Source organism: Notamacropus eugenii, chromosome X (assembly GCF_028372415.1).
Source record: "Notamacropus eugenii isolate mMacEug1 chromosome X, mMacEug1.pri_v2, whole genome shotgun sequence".
In the NCBI taxonomy this organism is placed as follows: Eukaryota; Metazoa; Chordata; class Mammalia; order Diprotodontia; family Macropodidae; genus Notamacropus; species Notamacropus eugenii.
In genome coordinates this window covers 60,714,143-60,732,123 of record NC_092879.1, presented here as the reverse complement: position 1 = coordinate 60,732,123, position 17,981 = coordinate 60,714,143, and the positions used below count along the sequence as shown (strand labels likewise).

The following is a 17,981-nucleotide window of genomic DNA, read 5'->3' as shown; positions in this document are numbered from 1 at the left end:
GGCTCTGCTTTATTTAAGACAAAATAACTTTCTGAATGGATAAGATTTTGTTTATCTTCCAGTTCAGATTTCTTGGGTTGTAATGAAATGCCTGTAAGCACTATGGGTGGAGCCCTTATGGCAGCTTTCCTAGAGGGCATCATCTGGACGAGATTAGTGGGAGGGACTGCCCATATCTAGCGAACTGTGCATATCAGTGGTTTCACACTTAAATAGAACTGGAGGCCATAAATCTAGTTAGCAATTTTATTTGTTTCATGGAATATTTTCAAATTCTGTTTTAATCTGACTTGGGCATGTTAGAGGCAGATTTAGTTGGGATTTTGTTTTGGTTTTTTTACATTAAATTTTCTTTTCTTTTTTTCTCAATCACATGTAAACAACAATTTTTAACATTTTTTTTTTTTGAGTTCCATATTTAGATTTAGTCTTGGTGAAAGGAAACCCTTTTTGAGACAGAGCAACTGCAATGTGGACAGCTGCCCTGAGGTAGTGGGTTCCTTAACACTGCGATATCTTCAAACAGGGGCTTCAGACCTGCTTGTCCTAGTTGTCATAGGGAGAAGAAGGGCAAAAAGAAGTTCGATGGGACGACCTTTGAGGTCCCTTCTTATCTCAGGGAATCTGAGATTTTGTGATCCTCAGTGACTAAAAGAGAAACGTTCTTTGTTATTTTTGCAATTGCAGAGTCGGGAACAGCTCTTTCTTCGTGCCCTGTGCCTGTGCCACACTGTGGAAACCCAAGTAAAAGATGATGTTGATGGAATTGTCGAAGAGACTGAGTTAACGTATATCTCCTCATCCCCTGATGAAATTGCTTTGGTAAAGGGGGCTAAGAAGTAAGCACAGTCTTTTATTTTTCTCCTGAGGATTTTATTTTTTGAGCTGCAAGAGATGGAGAAACGTGGGTTTATCTTTGTTCTAGCGTCTTTGTCTAGTGAATATGTCTACAAGTTAGTACAAAATCAGAGTCAGACATTTAAGGGCTTATGAGGGAGTCTCTGATGTGAGCAGTGAATATGAAATAATGATATAGGCTGGAGGTAGCGTATCACAATGGATGAGGAGGCAGTCCTCTGAGTCGCAAAGACTTGGATTCAAGACTTGCCTCTGTGTGCCCTGGAGAGGATGGATTATTTCATTTTTTGTACCGGTATCTCTAATAAATGCTTCTTAAGTAATTACTAGCATCCCTGGGCAAATCGCTTAACCTCTCGGTGCCCCAGGCAACTTTCTATGAGTGTGAGTTGCAGAATACTTACCAGTCAGCCTTGGCAGCAGGAGTTTCCATGCTTAGAGTTCCCCATTCCGGTTACGGAGGAAGAAAACAAGCGTTTAGTATGCACCTGCACTGCACTAAGTACTTTACAAATATTATTTCCATCAATCCTCGCAGTAATCATGGGAAGCAGATGCTGTTATTATCCTGATTTTACAGCTGAGGACACTGAAATAGACAGAGGTTGAGTGACTTGCCCAGGTTCACACAACTAGTAATTGTCTGAGGCTGGATTTGAACTCATATCTTCTTGACTCCAGGTCCAGTACTCTATCCATTGTGCCACCTAGCGTTTTCAGTTAAGTCAGACAAAAATATGATCTCATACCACTGATATTGTTGCTCATCAAATAAAAACTCCCAGAGTGCTTACTTTTTGTCAGTTGTCATTTTGTCCACCTGTACCATAGACAATAGGATATTAGAATATTGACTTGTCCTAAGGCCATTTCTATCAGATCTCCATCAGAGAAGGTGAGAAGAATGCTAATGGTGGTGGGAGCCAGGACAGCTTAGTGGATTCATGACCATCCTTTGAGTCAGGAAGAGCTGTGTTCAGGTTCCATCTCTGTCCCATGTGTGAGCCTGGGCACGTCACTTATCTTTCCAATGCTCCAGGCAGTTCTCTAAGGCAAGAGGTCTTAACCATGGTGTAGAGACCCCTAAGGAGGCCATGGATAGATTTCAATGGGAAAAACATGGCATCTTTAGTATAATTATGTGTTTTATCCTATATACTTAAAATCATTTTTCTGAGAAGACTTCCACGAATTTTCCCAGACTCTCTGGGGGAGAAGGCGGGGAGGTCCAGAACACAAAAATGAGATGAGAATGCATGCTTTTAGGCATTAGAATAACTGCCAGTCTGTTTTCATGGAGGAATTTCTCCATATGGATGAAATCAGAGGTGCAGACTTGATGATGTTGACAATGATAACCAGGACATATGGGAAATACCTTAAATGTTGGTTTGCTCTCTTGCAGGTATGGATACACCTATTTGGGAATTAAGGATGGCCGCATGAAACTGGAAAACCAACAGAATGAAATAGAAGAGTAAGTAGAGTTCATAACGGATCTCATTTCCTTGATACCTCAGTAAACAACCAGTGATTGAGAAAGGACCATAAAGGAAGCTGGGTCCGAAGAGCTCCATGGGTACAAGGCTGAACTTGGTGACTTTGCTTTCCAGTAATGATAGTTATCTGGCTTTGGTATGAAAATGAGCACCATGAGTTTTCCTTGGCTGATGTGTTGAGCCCTAACGGAGTAGGTAGAGGTCAAGGTGACCTTCCTGCTGAGAGGGTGATAATGGTCTAGATCTATAGCTTATACTACCAGATCAAGGTGCCCTGACCTCAGGGCTATCCAGTCATCTTTGGATTGCAACCTTGGCCTTAGCATATCCTTTCAGACTTGCAGGGAGATATACATTTTGCCTCATTGTAGATTACCTTGTGTAGAAGATTTTATTTTTTGAGCTGCAAGAGATTGGGCAAAACATGGGCTTATCTCTGTTTTAGTGTTTTGTGAATATGTTCACAAATTAATACGAAGTCAGAGTCAGACATTTAAGGGCTTATGAGGGAATCTCTGACGTGAACAATGAATAAAAATATTGCCATAGCCTGGAGGCAGTGTGTCATAGTGGATTAGGGGGCTATTTTCTGAGTCAAGAAGACATAGGAAAAAGCATGGGATCTGCTGTCAGAGGAACTAACTCCATATCTTTCCCTGTCATTTATTTACTGTGTAGCTTTGGCTAAATGAACAAGTCACTTAACATTTCTGGGCCCTGGGTCTTTTTATTTAAAAATATGACTGAGTTGGACTGAATGACTGCTGAAGGCCAATCTAGTTCCCAATCTATAATTCTATGAACACACCCTCTCAGCAGCACCGCCTGGTGATAGCCACTCCATTTTACAATGTCCAAGTCACAAGCAATATGGTCTAGAAAGCCATCCCCATCCTCTGGCTAGAAGTGATATCTCTCTCTCATCTGCTCTCAGAGCACTATGTACTCTTTAGAGTCATATATTGTATTCCCATTTATATTATATTTATCAAAGACATATTCTCTCTTCTCCCACCCCCCAAGTAAGTTAATGAGCATTTAATGGTCACTTAACTATGGGCCAATAGGGCAACTGGGTGACATAATGGATAGAGAGCTGGGCCTGGAATCAGGAAGAGTCATTTTCATGAGTACAAATTTGGACTCAGACACTTACTAGCTGTTCAACTTGGGCAAGTCCCTTTACCCTGTTTGCCTCAGTTTCCTCATCTGTCAAATGAGCTGGAGAAGGAAATGGCAAACCAATCCAGTATCTCTTCCAAGAAAACCCCAAATGGAGCCACAAAGAGTCAGAAATGACTAAAAAATGACTCAACAATAACATATGCCAAATGCTGCTAAGTACTGGGACTATAAATACAAGTTGAAAGATGGTTCCTGACCTCTCAAGGAGCTTACTCAGATTGTTAGTTACTTGAAGGGGTTGTGGCCTATTGTTCTACATGTCTCTCCCAGTTCTTAAAGGACAGGGCTTTGCTTGTTGTAGCCAGTCAATAAATGTTTATTGAATGTTATGCCTTTTTATTTGAAAAAGAAAATCGTACCCCCAACACATTATTCAGTTGTTTCCTAGTATGATCACAGTCTGATCACTATTCTTAGTATAATTTAGATTTTTCATTTTTTTAATCTCTTTTTTCCTTCAAGGTTCAAGCTTCTCCATACTTTGCACTTTGATTCTTCCCGGAGACGGATGAGTGTGATTGTGAGAAATGCCCGAGGTATGTGTCAAAGAATTCTGCTGCTGGTGGCAGTGTCTGGCCATCCCATGGTGCTTTATGGCCCCCTAACACCTCTGGTAACATTAGATTATTTGAAGTATACTGCCCCCCTGAAAGAGTATGACAGATATTAATAGCTCCATTTTGCTGATGGGGAAATTGAGGCTTAGGAAGGAAAACTGAGAGTGAATCAATAAATGAAAAAGCAATTATTAAGTACTCCTTGAGTGCCACACACTCTGTTAAATGCTAGGAATGCAAATATAAAAGCTTACAATTCTCATTGGGGAAGATGGGTAGGGGAGTGGTATTCAGGGGAGAGGAGTATTTCGGTTTGGAAAGATATAGGTATGATGAGTTTTGAAATTGTAAGAGGGTGGACAGGAGCACCCTTTTCAGTTGCAAAGGCAGTATTAATTTAATTATGGTTCGAGAACTACAAAGTGGAGAGAGTGAGAAGATGGTAGGGCTATGAGGGGAGGCATAGAGGGAACTAGCCTACATAGAGTGGGCAATGTGAGGCACTCCCAGTCAAGATAGCAGGGCCTCGGGGCAAGAGTTACAGAAACGAAAGCGTACTGTCCTCGAGTGCATGGTGTGATGGTGGCTGGGTGGAGACTGGTTGGAACTCACAGTTCATTTGATTAGTTCTCATCTATTTTTATTTTTCATTAAATAAAAATTTTATAGCTATGTTGAATTTTTCATAAAAGAAAAATACCTTAATTATGTTACTTATATTAATTTCTGATAGAATATAAGCTCCCTGAAGACAGACACTGTTGACATTTGTTGTTTGTTTTATTTTATTTTTCTCTCTGTTAGTTCCTAGCATATTGCCTCTCACTGAGTAGGCATTTAATAAAGACGCATTGAATGGAACTGAATTATTAATAGCTCCATGGAGATTTTTTTTCACCTTTTCCTCATAACACATTTTCTGATTCTTTATTCTAGGTGGTATATTTCTCTTTTGTAAGGGAGCAGACTCTGCTGTTTTCCCCAGGGTGCAAAGGGACCAGATAGAACAGACGAAAGTCCACGTGGACCGCAATGCAATGGTAAGTGGTCCCTAAGGACAAGTCAGTGAAGAGGTCTCTTTAAACACGTTTTGATTTGGTATTTATTGTACATTTTAGGTTTGGAGAGGGTAGCATTAAGGGGCATTTTCTTTTCCTTTTTTCTTTTTTTGAGAAACTCCTCTTGATATTGTTTTCTAGGACAGATATATAGTTTTGGAGACTTGTCCAGACTCTGATAGCACGTTATTTTCCTTCCCTCTTTTTGGAGTACACAAATGCTGATAGCAACCCATCCATGCCCGCCCATTCAATGCCATTCTTTTCTTGTCATTCCATAAGTTTGCCCCAGGAGATTCCCTCATATGTCCTGAGGGTCATTCTTTGCTTTCTCTTGACGTCTTGAGGATAGCAATAGAGTAGATGGGCTGTCCAATGGTTACCCCTCCATCTCACCCATATGGTCAGCCAATCTTTTTTTTCTGTCATACTTTTTTTATGTCATTTATTACTTTGCTTGTTTTTTGTTTTGTTTTTACTCTTCATTTCTACGTTTTGGTTTTTTTTTGCTCTTCATCATTTCTTTAGTCCTGACATCATTTGCCAAGACCACAACTTTCACAAAATGAACTACTTTGTATGTTAAAAATAAAAACCAGTTAGCTTTGATTTAAGATAAAATTTCCATTCATTGTCATGTGAATGGGTTCATGTCTATTTATATACATGGAAAGTCCAGAAGCATTTCAAAGGCCCTAAATTGGACCTGTGCCCAGCATGGCAACCAGAGGCCACTTTGTTGTTTGCTTCCAGGATGGCTATCGAACTCTGTGTGTGGCCTACAAAGAATACACTCTTGAGGAATATCGTGCAGTTGACCATCAGATCCTTGAAGCCAAGATGGCTTTACAAGAGAGAGAAGAAAAGTTGGCAAAAGTTTTCGATGACATAGAGACTGACATGAATTTAATTGGATCCACTGCAGTAGAAGACAGGTAAATGAGAAAATGGTACAGGACCCCGGGCAGGAGCCTTGGGTTCCTACTGTGGCTCTGCCAATTATTCACTGGGTGAATAATTGTCTTGTCCCTCCCTCTCCACTCAAGGGTGGAGAATTCAGTCTATCCTAGTTCAGACAGTCTCATTTTTTGCCTGGTCTATTGCAATAGCTTCTTCATTTGTTTCCCTGACTCCGGTCTCACTAGTCCATTCTTTATGCAGCTGCCAAACTGATATTCCTAAAACAGATCTAAACATATCATTCCCTTGTTTAACTCAAGAATCTTCAGTGGCTCCCTCTTACCTCTAGGATAAAATAGAAATTCTCCAGGCTTATGTTGAAAAGCCAATACAATCTGGCTCCCACCTGTCTTTTCAGATTTGATTCATGTTACTCCCTTTCTGACCCTCTATGTTTTATGCAAACTAGTATGCTAACTGTTGTTGGTACACAATGTTCCAACTCTCACCTCCCTTGTCAGTAATGCACCTCCTCTTCACATCCACTCCCAGAGAATTCCCCTTTCCTTCAAAGCCTAGCTCAGGTACTACTTTCTATATGAGGCCTCTCTTAGTCATCCCTGGTTGTTAGTACTTTCTCCCTCTTGTACCACTCACCCTAGTAGGATGTAAATTGATGTTGGTAGAGGCTGTTTTCAGTTTTTTCTTTGTATTCCAGCACCTAGCACAGTCCTACCATGTAGGTCCACAACCACGTATACCCACATGGGGCTGCCATGTAGCATGTGCTTAATTAGCATTTCTTGAATTAAATTTGATATCCCTGAGCCTCAAGTTTCCTTCTGTAAAATGAAAGAAGAGTGTAATTAGACTAGATATCCTTCAAGGAACTGTTTACTTCTGATACCTGATGGTTCAATGATACTCTAAGCTAGTCTACCCCATCCCTGATCAAGAATCAGTCCCCTTTGTAATATGTAGCCTTGGCTTGAACACCTACAGTGAGAAAGATCCCACTTCCTCCAAACACAGGCCATTTCCCCATCTAATTACCATGCCAAGTAATATAGGGAAAGCAACATTAGTGAATTTCTAGGAATTCATGTTGCGGGGAGAGCTCACTTCAGGTCTGAGTAATCAGGAAAGCCTTCTTGGAGGCAGTGACATTTGTAAATTGGAAAAGATTTGTATGGATGGGGGAGGGTGGGACAGAAATAATGAAAACTGATATTTTGATAGCATTTTAAAGTTTGCAAAATATTTCATATACATTATCCCATTGGAACTTCACAAACAGACCAGTGAGATAAGTAAGATAGCTATACTTATGCCTAGTTTACAGCTGGGAATACAAATGAAGGCACAGAGACGTTGACTGACTTGCTTGGCATCATACAGCTTGTAAATTTCTAAGGGAGGGGAGAATTCCAGGCCATCTTCCTGCCTGCAGATACCTTCTTGCCTCTCAAAATGGCACCAGCCCTTACTTCTCCCAGGCTAATGAAATGGAACCAGAATCAGGTTCCCTATTGGCCACAGTTTTATATAACCTACTTAAATCACAGACAATTTTCCTAAAGGTGACTTCCGTCCTCCCAAAGAGAGCTTCCAGCTTTGTTTTTATCCTGCCTTGGAGCTGACTTTTTAGACACTTGGCTAGCTTCACACTTTCCCCTCTTTCTTATTATAAGGCAGACACATCAGCCCTTCCTATCCAAAATAGTCAATATTCAGAGCAGACAGGCAAATGGTTCTGAAATGTGATAAGCTTCGTCATTTCGTCTTGCTGAAGCTTAAGCAGAGCCCAAGTTACTCTCAGATATTAATCCTCATTTCAGGCTTCGAGGATTCTACCCTTAGGTGAGTAGGAGGTTCTATACATTTTAATAAGATCCTCTTCCTCTTCGAGGCAAGCTGGCCAAGCCGATAGAGGGGCCAGTGTTGGAGTCAGGAAAATTTGGGTGCAGGGACCCCTTCTGACATGTATTAACTGGAGCAAGTCAGAGGATCTGAGGTCTTTGAGCTGAACAGGCCCTCAGAAACCATCTGGTCCAATCTCCTCATTTTATAGAGGAGAAAACTGAGGCCCAGTGAGTTGGAGCCATTTACCCACAGGCAAAGGATCTAGAATGATAAAGGACCTCAGAGGCCAATAGTCAATAAACATGTCGTAAACACCTACTATGTGTCTACACTGTACTAAATCATGGAAAAAACATATGATAATCCCTGCTCTTGAAGAGCTTATGGTCCAGTGGGGGAAGAAAGCACATACTAAGAACTGTGAAAGGTGTAGAGGGAGGTTACATAGAGTGGAGGCATAATGAATTCCTGTAGCACAGAGGGGAAATGATGTGAGGCATGGTGAGCTTCTAAGTTGATGTCTTTTGACACAATGACTTTCTGGAGATCATGAAATCCATGAGGTCAGCCAGGTAGGAAATGATGAGGTGAATTCCTTGTTTGCCCTCCTTAAACAAGTGGTCTGGGAGGAGCTCCCATATATCTACCCTCCAGGAAGGACCCCAGGACCAAGGGGTGCTAACAAAGTCATCTAGCCCTCATTTTACAAATGAGGAAACTGAAACCCAAGGAATAGGAGAAACTAGTTCCTCTTGACTCTAAATCCAAAGTTCTTTCCCTTGTACCACATTGTCCTTGATCCTTTTTCAGGGTTCTAGATTGAAGTTGTAGAGCATGAATGGACTTTAGAGACCATGTGTCTACCCTCTCATTTTACAGATTAGGAAACCAAGGGCAGGTAGGGAAAGAGAGAGACTTTGAAGGTGAGGTCTCTGTCTCCTGAGTTAGTTTTCATTTTACTGTATGCTCCCTCTATCAGTCAACAAGGGTTTATTAAGCACCTACTATGTGCTAAGGATGCTGTACATTTCAGGCAAGTTGCCCTTGTCTTTTGGTGGATGGGGTTTCAAATCTCTGTAGTTCCTCACCATTGTGAAGTCATAAGTCCAAAACACCTCCTTCCCCAAACAAAAGGACATTTTATTTAGCATCGAGTGTAAGCCAGGGGGCTGAAGGAGTTCTTCAGAAGTCACCTAATTGCTTTTCTTCCCCTCCTTAACCTTCCAGTCTTAACAGTCGGGATTATAGTTCAGTTCAATCACCCTATTTTTACAACTTCCCAGAAATGGTGATTGTCCATCCTTCCATGGTGATTCTCCATCCTGCAAATGACCATCTTACTACCATGTTAGCTAAATTCATTGACTCAGTCTCTTCTGTATTTCTATTTGATCATTTGCTGAGTTTCCAAATATTTGAGTTAACAGCAATGAGTGCCACTCCTAATTTGGTTATACCATACCGTATCTCAAAGGCTATCCCTTAATTATAAAGACCAAATTAATTTGAATTTGCTTAATCAATAAATGGATGTCCTATGGTGCTGTAAAGGTGTGTGTGGGAGGACGTATACAAAGAAAGGAAACCGAACAAGGTACAGTCTCATGAATGGAAAAAAATGTGAATCACAAGGTTAAAATTTTGTGAAGTTGACATTGGGAATGACTGAAAATCTGCAGGGAGAAAGTTTGTTGTGTTTTTGTTTTTTACCTTTTAGGCTTCAGGATCAAGCAGCTGAGACTATTGAAGCCTTGCACAAGGCAGGTATGAAAGTCTGGGTGCTCACCGGGGATAAGATGGAGACTGCCAAGTCCACCTGCTATGCCTGCCGACTCTTCCAGACCAACACTGAACTCTTGGAGCTGACCACTCGAACCATCGGAGACAGTGACAGAAAAGAAGATCTTTTGCACGAACTGCTGGTTGAATACCATAAGAAGCTGCTATATGGATTCCCCAAACGTAGAAGCATCAGAAAGTATGAAAAGACTGGCAGATGGACAACCACATTTCTGCTGATAGTTTCATATTCTCGTTGTTTGCCATGTTTTTTTCATCTTTAAGAGACATCCTAACTTGAGTAGCTCCCCTAATAACCCACCCACCAGAGGTTGTGAGCCCCTATCTATCCCATCTGAAAATACATTTAATTTAGATTTTCATAAAGCTTAGAAGCAAAAGGCATAAGTTATTATGCTCATCACTATTCAATGTCAGTGTTAAAAGAATGAAAAGGCTTTTTAAAAAGTTTTTATTTTTGGAGGGGGGAAGGCAAGGCAGTTAGGGTTAAGTGACTCACCCAAGGTCACACAGCTGGTAAGTGTCAAGTGTCTGAGGCTGGATTTGAACTCAAGTCCTTCTGACTCCAGGACCGGTGCTCTATTCACTGCACCACCTAGCTGCCCCTAAGGGTTTTTTTTAAAATTGTTTTTATAGCTTCTTATTTTTAATTTATTTTACCCTAATCGAGGCATGATTTGAGTTGAACCTAAAAGCAATGGAGCAGATACAAATCAATGCTCACATAAAAAAAGTTTAATTGATGTCTTTTGTGTTTACTTCACAGTTATTTTCAGAAACCTACTTCCCCCTATTGAATCATCATTTCTCATAGATTGAAATAGTTGGGGGGGAGGGCCCTGAGACAGCAACTATGGTTGAGAGCATATGTCATTTTGCATCCATAGTCCCTCCATAATGAGAGGATGGAGATGTGTTTCATCATCCATTCTCCAAGACCAAGACTGGTCCTTATTGCTCTTGAAATCCTAGGGTCTTATAAGAACTTAATACAAATTTACTTATTTTTCCCATCCGCCACATTCACCAAGGATCAGCCTTCCCTAAATCATGTTCTTGGTTTAAGTTGATCACTTTTAGTTTTGTTTCTCTTGCTTTAACTCTTCTTGCGTAATCTCCATCCAATCCCAATGGTACTGTACCCATGACAGTGTCTCACTGAGTCTCACCCTTTGGCCACCTGTATATCTATCTGTGAGCTCCAAACCTTCCCTTTGAGTCTTTCAAAAATATATATTAGACATGAAAAGTTTTTATATATTCAAATATATTTTTCTTTTCTTTTTTTTAGAGGGTGGGGAGAGCACCAAGAATATGGACTGATAATTGATGGATCAACTTTGTCACTTATATTAAATTCTTCCCAAGACTCCTCGTCGACTAATTACAAAACCATCTTTATGCAAATTTGTATCAAGTGCACTGCTGTTCTCTGTTGCCGGATGGCCCCTCTACAGAAAGCACAGGTAACTATGACAAGGAAAACAGCCTTAACTCTTAGTGCCCTGCATTAGTGGTGGAATGAGAAAGAAGGGTTCAGATCTCACCTGGAAAATACATTTTTCTTCCAAGTTTTCCATTAGGAATTATGATCAGCACTCATCTCTCCCACTGTACACTGGCTCTTTCAAATCTGCCTTTGAATGTGAACTTGAATGAATAAACCTTTTGCTTCATTCATCTGTCCTGTCTGGCTATGGTTCAATTTTACTCCTTCCTTTCATTGTCAGAAAACTTCTTAAATGAGTGACCTCTTCCTGCTGTTCTCCCTTTCCTTTCCACCCACTTACGACCCTATAACCTGGCACTCACACTTTACTGAAACCACTCCCAAGGGACATCAGTGATTACCTTCTTGTTCAGTCCATTGGCCCTTTCTTTGCTTTTGTAACCCATTGACCTCTCTGCCACTGCTGAACATACCTTCCTTCCAGAGACACCCTCTTTTCCTGACTTCTAGTTTTCCTGACTTTCCTGTCACCTCCCACCCTTCCTTTTTCTTCATTATTGGCTCTTATGCCTTCCTCTCCTGCCCTCTGCCCCCAAATGTGGGCTTGCCCAAAGCTTAGTCAAGAGCAGTGAATTTGGTGCCAAAGACTTGGAATCAAGTCCTAGCCCTGCCACTTCTGCCTGTCTGATTTTGAGCAAATCACAGCATCTTTGGATTTCAGTTTTTCTCACCTGTAAAGCAAGGGGGTTGAAGCAGATGACCTCTGAGGTCCCAGCTCTGAGGCTATAATCCTGTGAGCCCCTCAGTGGGGCTTACCCAATATCATGGCTGTAATGATCATCTATCTCTGGGCAAATGACCCAGATTTCTATCGATGACTTCTCCTTTGTGCTCAGACCTTGTCTCTAGCTGCAAACTTGGATGTCATGATGTTGTTCTGAGCTCATTATGTCTATGACTGAGTTCATGCTCTTAGCCCTCAAACTGGCCCCTCTTCTCTACCCACTGTCACCTCCTGGGACCAAGTGAAAGTCATCCTGACATCACCTTTCTCAGAATTCTTTTTTACTCCTATCGCATTCTCCCTTATATCATTTTTGTACATTTTGTCTCCCCATCTCTTAGACTGTAAGAATGTTGAGTTGAAAAAACTTAGTCGTTTTTCACTTTTGGTATCCCCTGTGGCTTCCACATCATAGGGAGTTAAGAAATGTTTGTTGAATTACCTTCCTGGTAGTGGTACAATCATCCTTCCCATCTCTCTGACTTGAAGCTGCTTTTGATTTCACCCCTCTTTCACCCCATAGGTCCAGTCACAAAGTCTGTTGTTCCTTCCAAATGTTTCTCAGATTTGTTCCTTCTGCTATCTCTTCCCACTGCTATCTCCCCAGACTTGGGACTTTTCTTTTCATTTCTTTTTTTATAATTAATTTATTTTTAGTTCTCAACATTCACTTCCATAAGATTTTGAGTTTTAAATTTTCTCCCCAAGATGGCATGCAATCTGATATAGACTCTACTTATACATTCATATTAAACATATTTTCACATTAGTCATCATGTAAAGAAGAATTAGAACTAATGGGAGGAACCATGAGAAAGAAAAAACAAAGCAAAACAACTAAAGAAAAGGAGAACAAATAGTTTGCTTCCGCCTGCATTCAGACTGCAAAGTTCTTTCTCTGGATGTAGATAGCCTTTTCCATTGTGAGTCTTTTGGAGTTATCTTAGATCTTTGCATTGCTGAGAAGAGCTAAGTCTATCAAAGTCAATCACTGCACACTGTGACTGTTCCTGTATACAGTGTTCTCCTGGTTCTGCTTACTTCACTTTGCATCAGGTCGTACAAGTCTTTCCAGGTTTTTTGAAATTCTCCTGCTCATCATTTTTTATAACACAATTATATTCCATTACATTCATGTACCACCACTTGTTCAACCATTTTCCAACTGATGCTGGTACTTTTCATAGATTAGGCCAGCCTCTTCATTTTTACAGATAAAGAAACCAAAGTATGGATAAGTATTGTGACTTGCCCATGGTTATACAGCCCAAAAGTAACAATGCTAAAATAATAAGTATCATTTATGTTTCACTGACTATATACCAGGGACTGAAATAAGTGCTTTGCAAATAAATCCTCATGACCACCCTGCTAGGTAGATGTTATTATTGTCTTCATTTTATAGTCAAGGAAACTAAGGCAGATAGAGGGGAAGTGACTTGTCCAAGGTCATACAGCTAGTAAGTCTCTAGCTCTTTGACTTCAAATTCATCTTTTTTCCCCTGTACCCACTCACTTCATTCCCTCATTAAAGCTGATCACTTTGCCCATGTCCCATTCTCTCCTGCCATCTCCAGATCCTCACTTCTGTGTTCACATTTCCCCCATCATTTAAACTCTATTTTCGTCACTTCCTTTATCTGTAAAAAATGAGGATCATAATGGCACCTACCTTTGCTGTGAGGATCAAAGGAGATCATAATTATAAAGGGCTTAGTATAATGTCTGGTACATAGTAAGCATTATATTAATATGATTATTATTCACTATTATTGTGTAATATAGCCTCTCTCTCTCCATCCCCATTCTTTCCCCTCTAATAGTAACCCTCTGCTCTAGTCAAGCTGGGCCTCTGACTCTTCCCCAAATGTTCATTGCATTCTTAAGTCTTTGCTCCTGGAGTGCCTACCCCATCCTGTAGGAGTGTTTAGAATCTTAGATCAAGAGTCAGGATGACCTAGCTTTAAATCCTCTTTCAGACAGATATTTAGTAGCTGTGTGACCTTGGGCACATCATTTTACTTCCCTTGGCCTCAGTTTCCTCATCTGTAAAATGAGAGCAAAAGCCTCTCATTTTGCTTCTTCATATCTGATTTTCAAAGTCAACTGAAGTCCCTATTCCTCCATGAAGCATTCCCTTTCCAGATCACTCCAACCCACACTGACTTGTCCCTTCTGGAAACTCATAGTGTTTGTTGTCTAGTTTACCCTTTCAGTAATTAATCGTTAGTCTCTTGAGGCATATTCTCTGACGTTTTGTTACTTAACCCCTACATCTCAGTACTTTGCCAATGGGCACATCAGAGCTTGAGATTCATAAGCATCACCTTTGACAACCATGGAGCCACTTCCAAACCATGATGGCGCATAAAAAGAACTTTTGGGTAGAAATCGACTCTTAGATGATTCCAGTTTTCGCCTATTTATGTCTTCAAATCCCAACTGAATTCAGTCAATCAAGCAAGCATCTATCAGCACCTCTTGTGTGGCTGACGGTGTGCTTGCTGCTGAGACAAAAGTGGAAACAACTTACCTCCCAGAACTTACTGGATGGCCAAGGCAGATAGATAACACATGCATATATAGGCATGTGTACGTGAGAGAGAGGAAGGTGTCCAAGAGGAGAAGGTGATTGACAGTGTCATATGCTGTGAAAAGGTCAAGAAGGATGAAGACCAGGAAAAGGTCATCAGATTGGCAATTAAGAGCTCATTGGTGAGTCTGGAAAGGGCATGTTTCATTGAATGATGAGGCTCAAATACAGATTGTCAAGGATTTAGAGGAGAACACGAACAGAGGAAGTAAAAATACTGACTGGAGACAACTTTTCCATGGAATTTGGCTGAGAAAGGGAGGAGAGGTGTGGAATGATGTTAGGGTCCAATTAAGTTTCAAGGTAATTTACAATGAAACAAAACTTCGCATATGCAGAGTTAACAGCACAGATCCCATAATAATATTCTGCTTTAGTTCCAAAGTGCTATATGCCTTTCATTTCCAAAAGAATTAGCATGTAGTCACATTTATAACAGGCATGGGTTTTGAAGGATGGGGGAAGAAAATCATGTAGATGTTTCTAGGCATCAGGGAGGGAGCTTGTAGATAGGGAGAGATGGAAGGGGAGGTAGACAGAAGTGGGGAGTCTAATGGGGGGCAGTCTGCTTGAGAAAGAATGAGCTCAAAGGTCCTTATATAGGGGGTGATGGCCTTGGCAAAGAGAAGAGTCACCTCTTCATCAGAGCCTGGAGTAAAGGGGGAAGGAAGGAGGAGCTTGTGGAAAAATAGAAAGAGAATAAACATTTATTTGACACCTACTATGTGTCAAGGACTTACAAATGTTGCTTCATCTGATCTGGACCACAAACCTTTGAGGCAGGCACTATTATTATTCCCATTTAGTTGGAGAAACTGAGATAGACTGAGATCATATAACTTGTTTGTAAGTTTCTTGAGAGAGGGAACTTCACTCTCTTCTGCATTACTGTTTCTTTTTTTACTGTCTAGCATCAGGCCTTGCTCCTGCTAGCTGCTATATATAAAGTCTTGGTAGATGGAATTGATTAGTATTAAAAATGTATCTTCAGGGCTTGAGAGAAGGTCTTTTCCAGCCAGGGTTTGTGAGTTCTGGGCTCCCTTGACACAGCCTTGGTGATTATTGTGACACTGTACTGCAGACCTTCATGCTGGATCACTGCAGACAGAAAGTACCCTAATCTTCTTAAGCCATGCTCCCCCATGGAAGCAGGAATCCTTGATCTTTCCCATGCATATCTCTCGCCACCATCTCAGGCTCCAATTTGTCTTGCTTTGGGCTCTTGCCATAACTGGGCGAAGTATAGCAGGAGCTCCTAAGGAGGATTGTAACCTGTCAAAGACCCATTTTGTTTGAGTTGTTGAATTTGTTGGTCTACTTCCCTCTTTGCCATGTTTCTGTCATTTTGACCAGTTTAAAGGCCATTCTCCTTGTCAGAAAAGATGAACAAAAAGGGAGGTAAAATAGGTCTGTTTTCTCTGCCATGATAATACTAACAACAACTAAAACTAACAATTATATGATACCTACTATGTGCCAGGCCCTTCACAAATATCCTCCTATTTGATCCTCACCACAACACTGGCAGATGGGGGCTCTTATTGTGCCCATTTTACAGATGAGGAAAGTGAGGCCAGCAGAAGTTAAGGGACTTGGCCAGGGTCACCCAGCTAGTGAATATCTGAAGCCAGATTTAACCTGAGGGCTTACTGACTCCAGCCTCAGCACTCTCGCCACTGCACCACCAGCTGCTGCTAGCAAGCTGTCATCTGCTAGCATTTCATCATCTCCCCCTGAACAGGGTGGGCCTGCACTTCAGCAGCTGTCAGAAGTTCTTTTAATATTTGAATTCTGTCCACCCCCATCCCCTCTCCTAATCCTTAGTGACTTTAGTGTTCTTGCTGAGGTCCTTGGTAATTATCTTCTGCCAGTTTGACCCCTTTCATGGCTTCCTTCTCTGGTTACCCCCTGTCTCACCAGTGCCTAAAGCTAGTCTGCCATTATGATGGCAACTCCAAATTTCCCTCTGGTCACAGTCTCCTGTCCTGCTGTATTATTTGTCCTGAACTTGTGCTTTGTCCTCCCTGTGAGCTCCAGACCCTCCATTCCCTTCCTTTCTCTGAGTCCATGGCAGCTATTCAGGCCTACTCAGGCAGCTGGTGGGACAGTGTGGGTATAGTATTGGGCCTGGAGTCAGGAAGACATGACTTCAGAGCCAGTCTCAAACACTCACTAGTTGGGTGACTCTGGAAAAGTCACATGACCTCAGTCTGCCTCAGTTTCTCCAAAAAAAATGAGCATAATAACAGCACCTACCTCAAAGGATTGTGGTCAAGATCAGATGAAGCAATATTTTCAAAGCACTAAGCAGTCTCCAACACATAGTAAGTGCCATGTAAATGCTTATTCCCCATCCCTTCTTACCCCCCTCCTCTCTCTTAGCCAACATAAGAAGACACCATCCTCCACATGTGAATCCCTTATTTTTCTGATAATCAAACCTTGCTAATCCATGACTTTTTGCCACCTCTACCCTCTGCCTTCTCTGCTCCTCCTTCAAAGCTACAGCATACCACTCTTGGCAGTTACAAAGCTGTGCTGCCTGGTATGGTAGACTCCATGTAAAATCTTTTGGGCCCTCACCACAGCGTGGCAACCTTTCTGTTGATTTCTTACCACCGGCAGTTCAAACATCTGGTGCAAGCCTTCAGCACTACACTTTTCATTGCTAAGTTTCATGGTCTTTCTATTCCTTTAAAAAATTGAATTGATAAAATTTTCCCTTTTCCAGTCCTGCTTGCCTAGATCTTTAAAAGGTCACTGAGAGTGACTCAGCAAATCACATATGCCAATCTGTTCTGTATAGGCTTGTACATTTTTTTTTGACTTGAGGCCAAACGCTTTACTTATGGACCTTAGTGTCTATTGAGTTTAGCCCCCTCATTTTGCGGAGGAGGAAACCTAAGCACAGAGAAGTTAAGCAACTTGCCTCAGGGTCACAGCTGGTAAGTATTTCAGGCAGAATTTGAACCCAGGTCTTCCCAAAATGAGGCTCAATCAATCAAGAAGTGTTTATAGTCTGACAATTATATGCCAGCCAAATCCACTGTCCTATCCTCTACACTATTTTGGTGTCAAACTCAAATAGAAATGGACACCTGTGGGCACATTGACTTACAAAACCACAAATTAATATCATCTACGTTGCATTGCGTTTTAATTAATTAATTTATTATTTATTTAGTTTTAGTTTTCAGAATTCACTTCCATAAAATTTTGAGTTTTCAGTTTTCTTGCCTTCACTCTCCTATCCCCTACCCAAGAAAGCATGCAATCTGATATAGGCTCTACTTATATATTCATATTAAACATTTTCAAATTAGTCATGATGTAAAGAAGAATTAGAACTAATGGCAGAAACCTCGAGAAAGAAGAAACAAAACGACAAAAAAAAATGAGAGCAAATAGTCTGCTTTGATCTGCATTCAGACTCC

General features: G+C 41.1%; 1 protein-coding gene across 6 annotated transcripts in view; it reads left to right on the top strand.

The window, feature by feature from the left end:
- The window catches only part of ATP11C (ATPase phospholipid transporting 11C), a 214,468-nt gene that overhangs the window by 141,627 nt on the left and 54,860 nt on the right, over nucleotides 1-17,981 (top strand). For all 6 annotated transcript variants that reach the window (XR_011971071.1, XM_072626289.1, XM_072626290.1 and 3 more), the window contains exons 14-20: nucleotides 688-839; nucleotides 2,264-2,335; nucleotides 4,005-4,078; nucleotides 5,036-5,139; nucleotides 5,911-6,092; nucleotides 9,638-9,898; nucleotides 11,012-11,186. Coding sequence is in view for 5 of the 6 variants with exons in the window: in XM_072626289.1 (XP_072482390.1) it covers nucleotides 688-839; nucleotides 2,264-2,335; nucleotides 4,005-4,078; nucleotides 5,036-5,139; nucleotides 5,911-6,092; nucleotides 9,638-9,898; nucleotides 11,012-11,186 (1,020 nt within the window). In the remaining variant the exon portion in view is untranslated. The remainder of the gene's footprint in view (nucleotides 1-687; nucleotides 840-2,263; nucleotides 2,336-4,004; nucleotides 4,079-5,035; nucleotides 5,140-5,910; nucleotides 6,093-9,637; nucleotides 9,899-11,011; nucleotides 11,187-17,981) is intronic.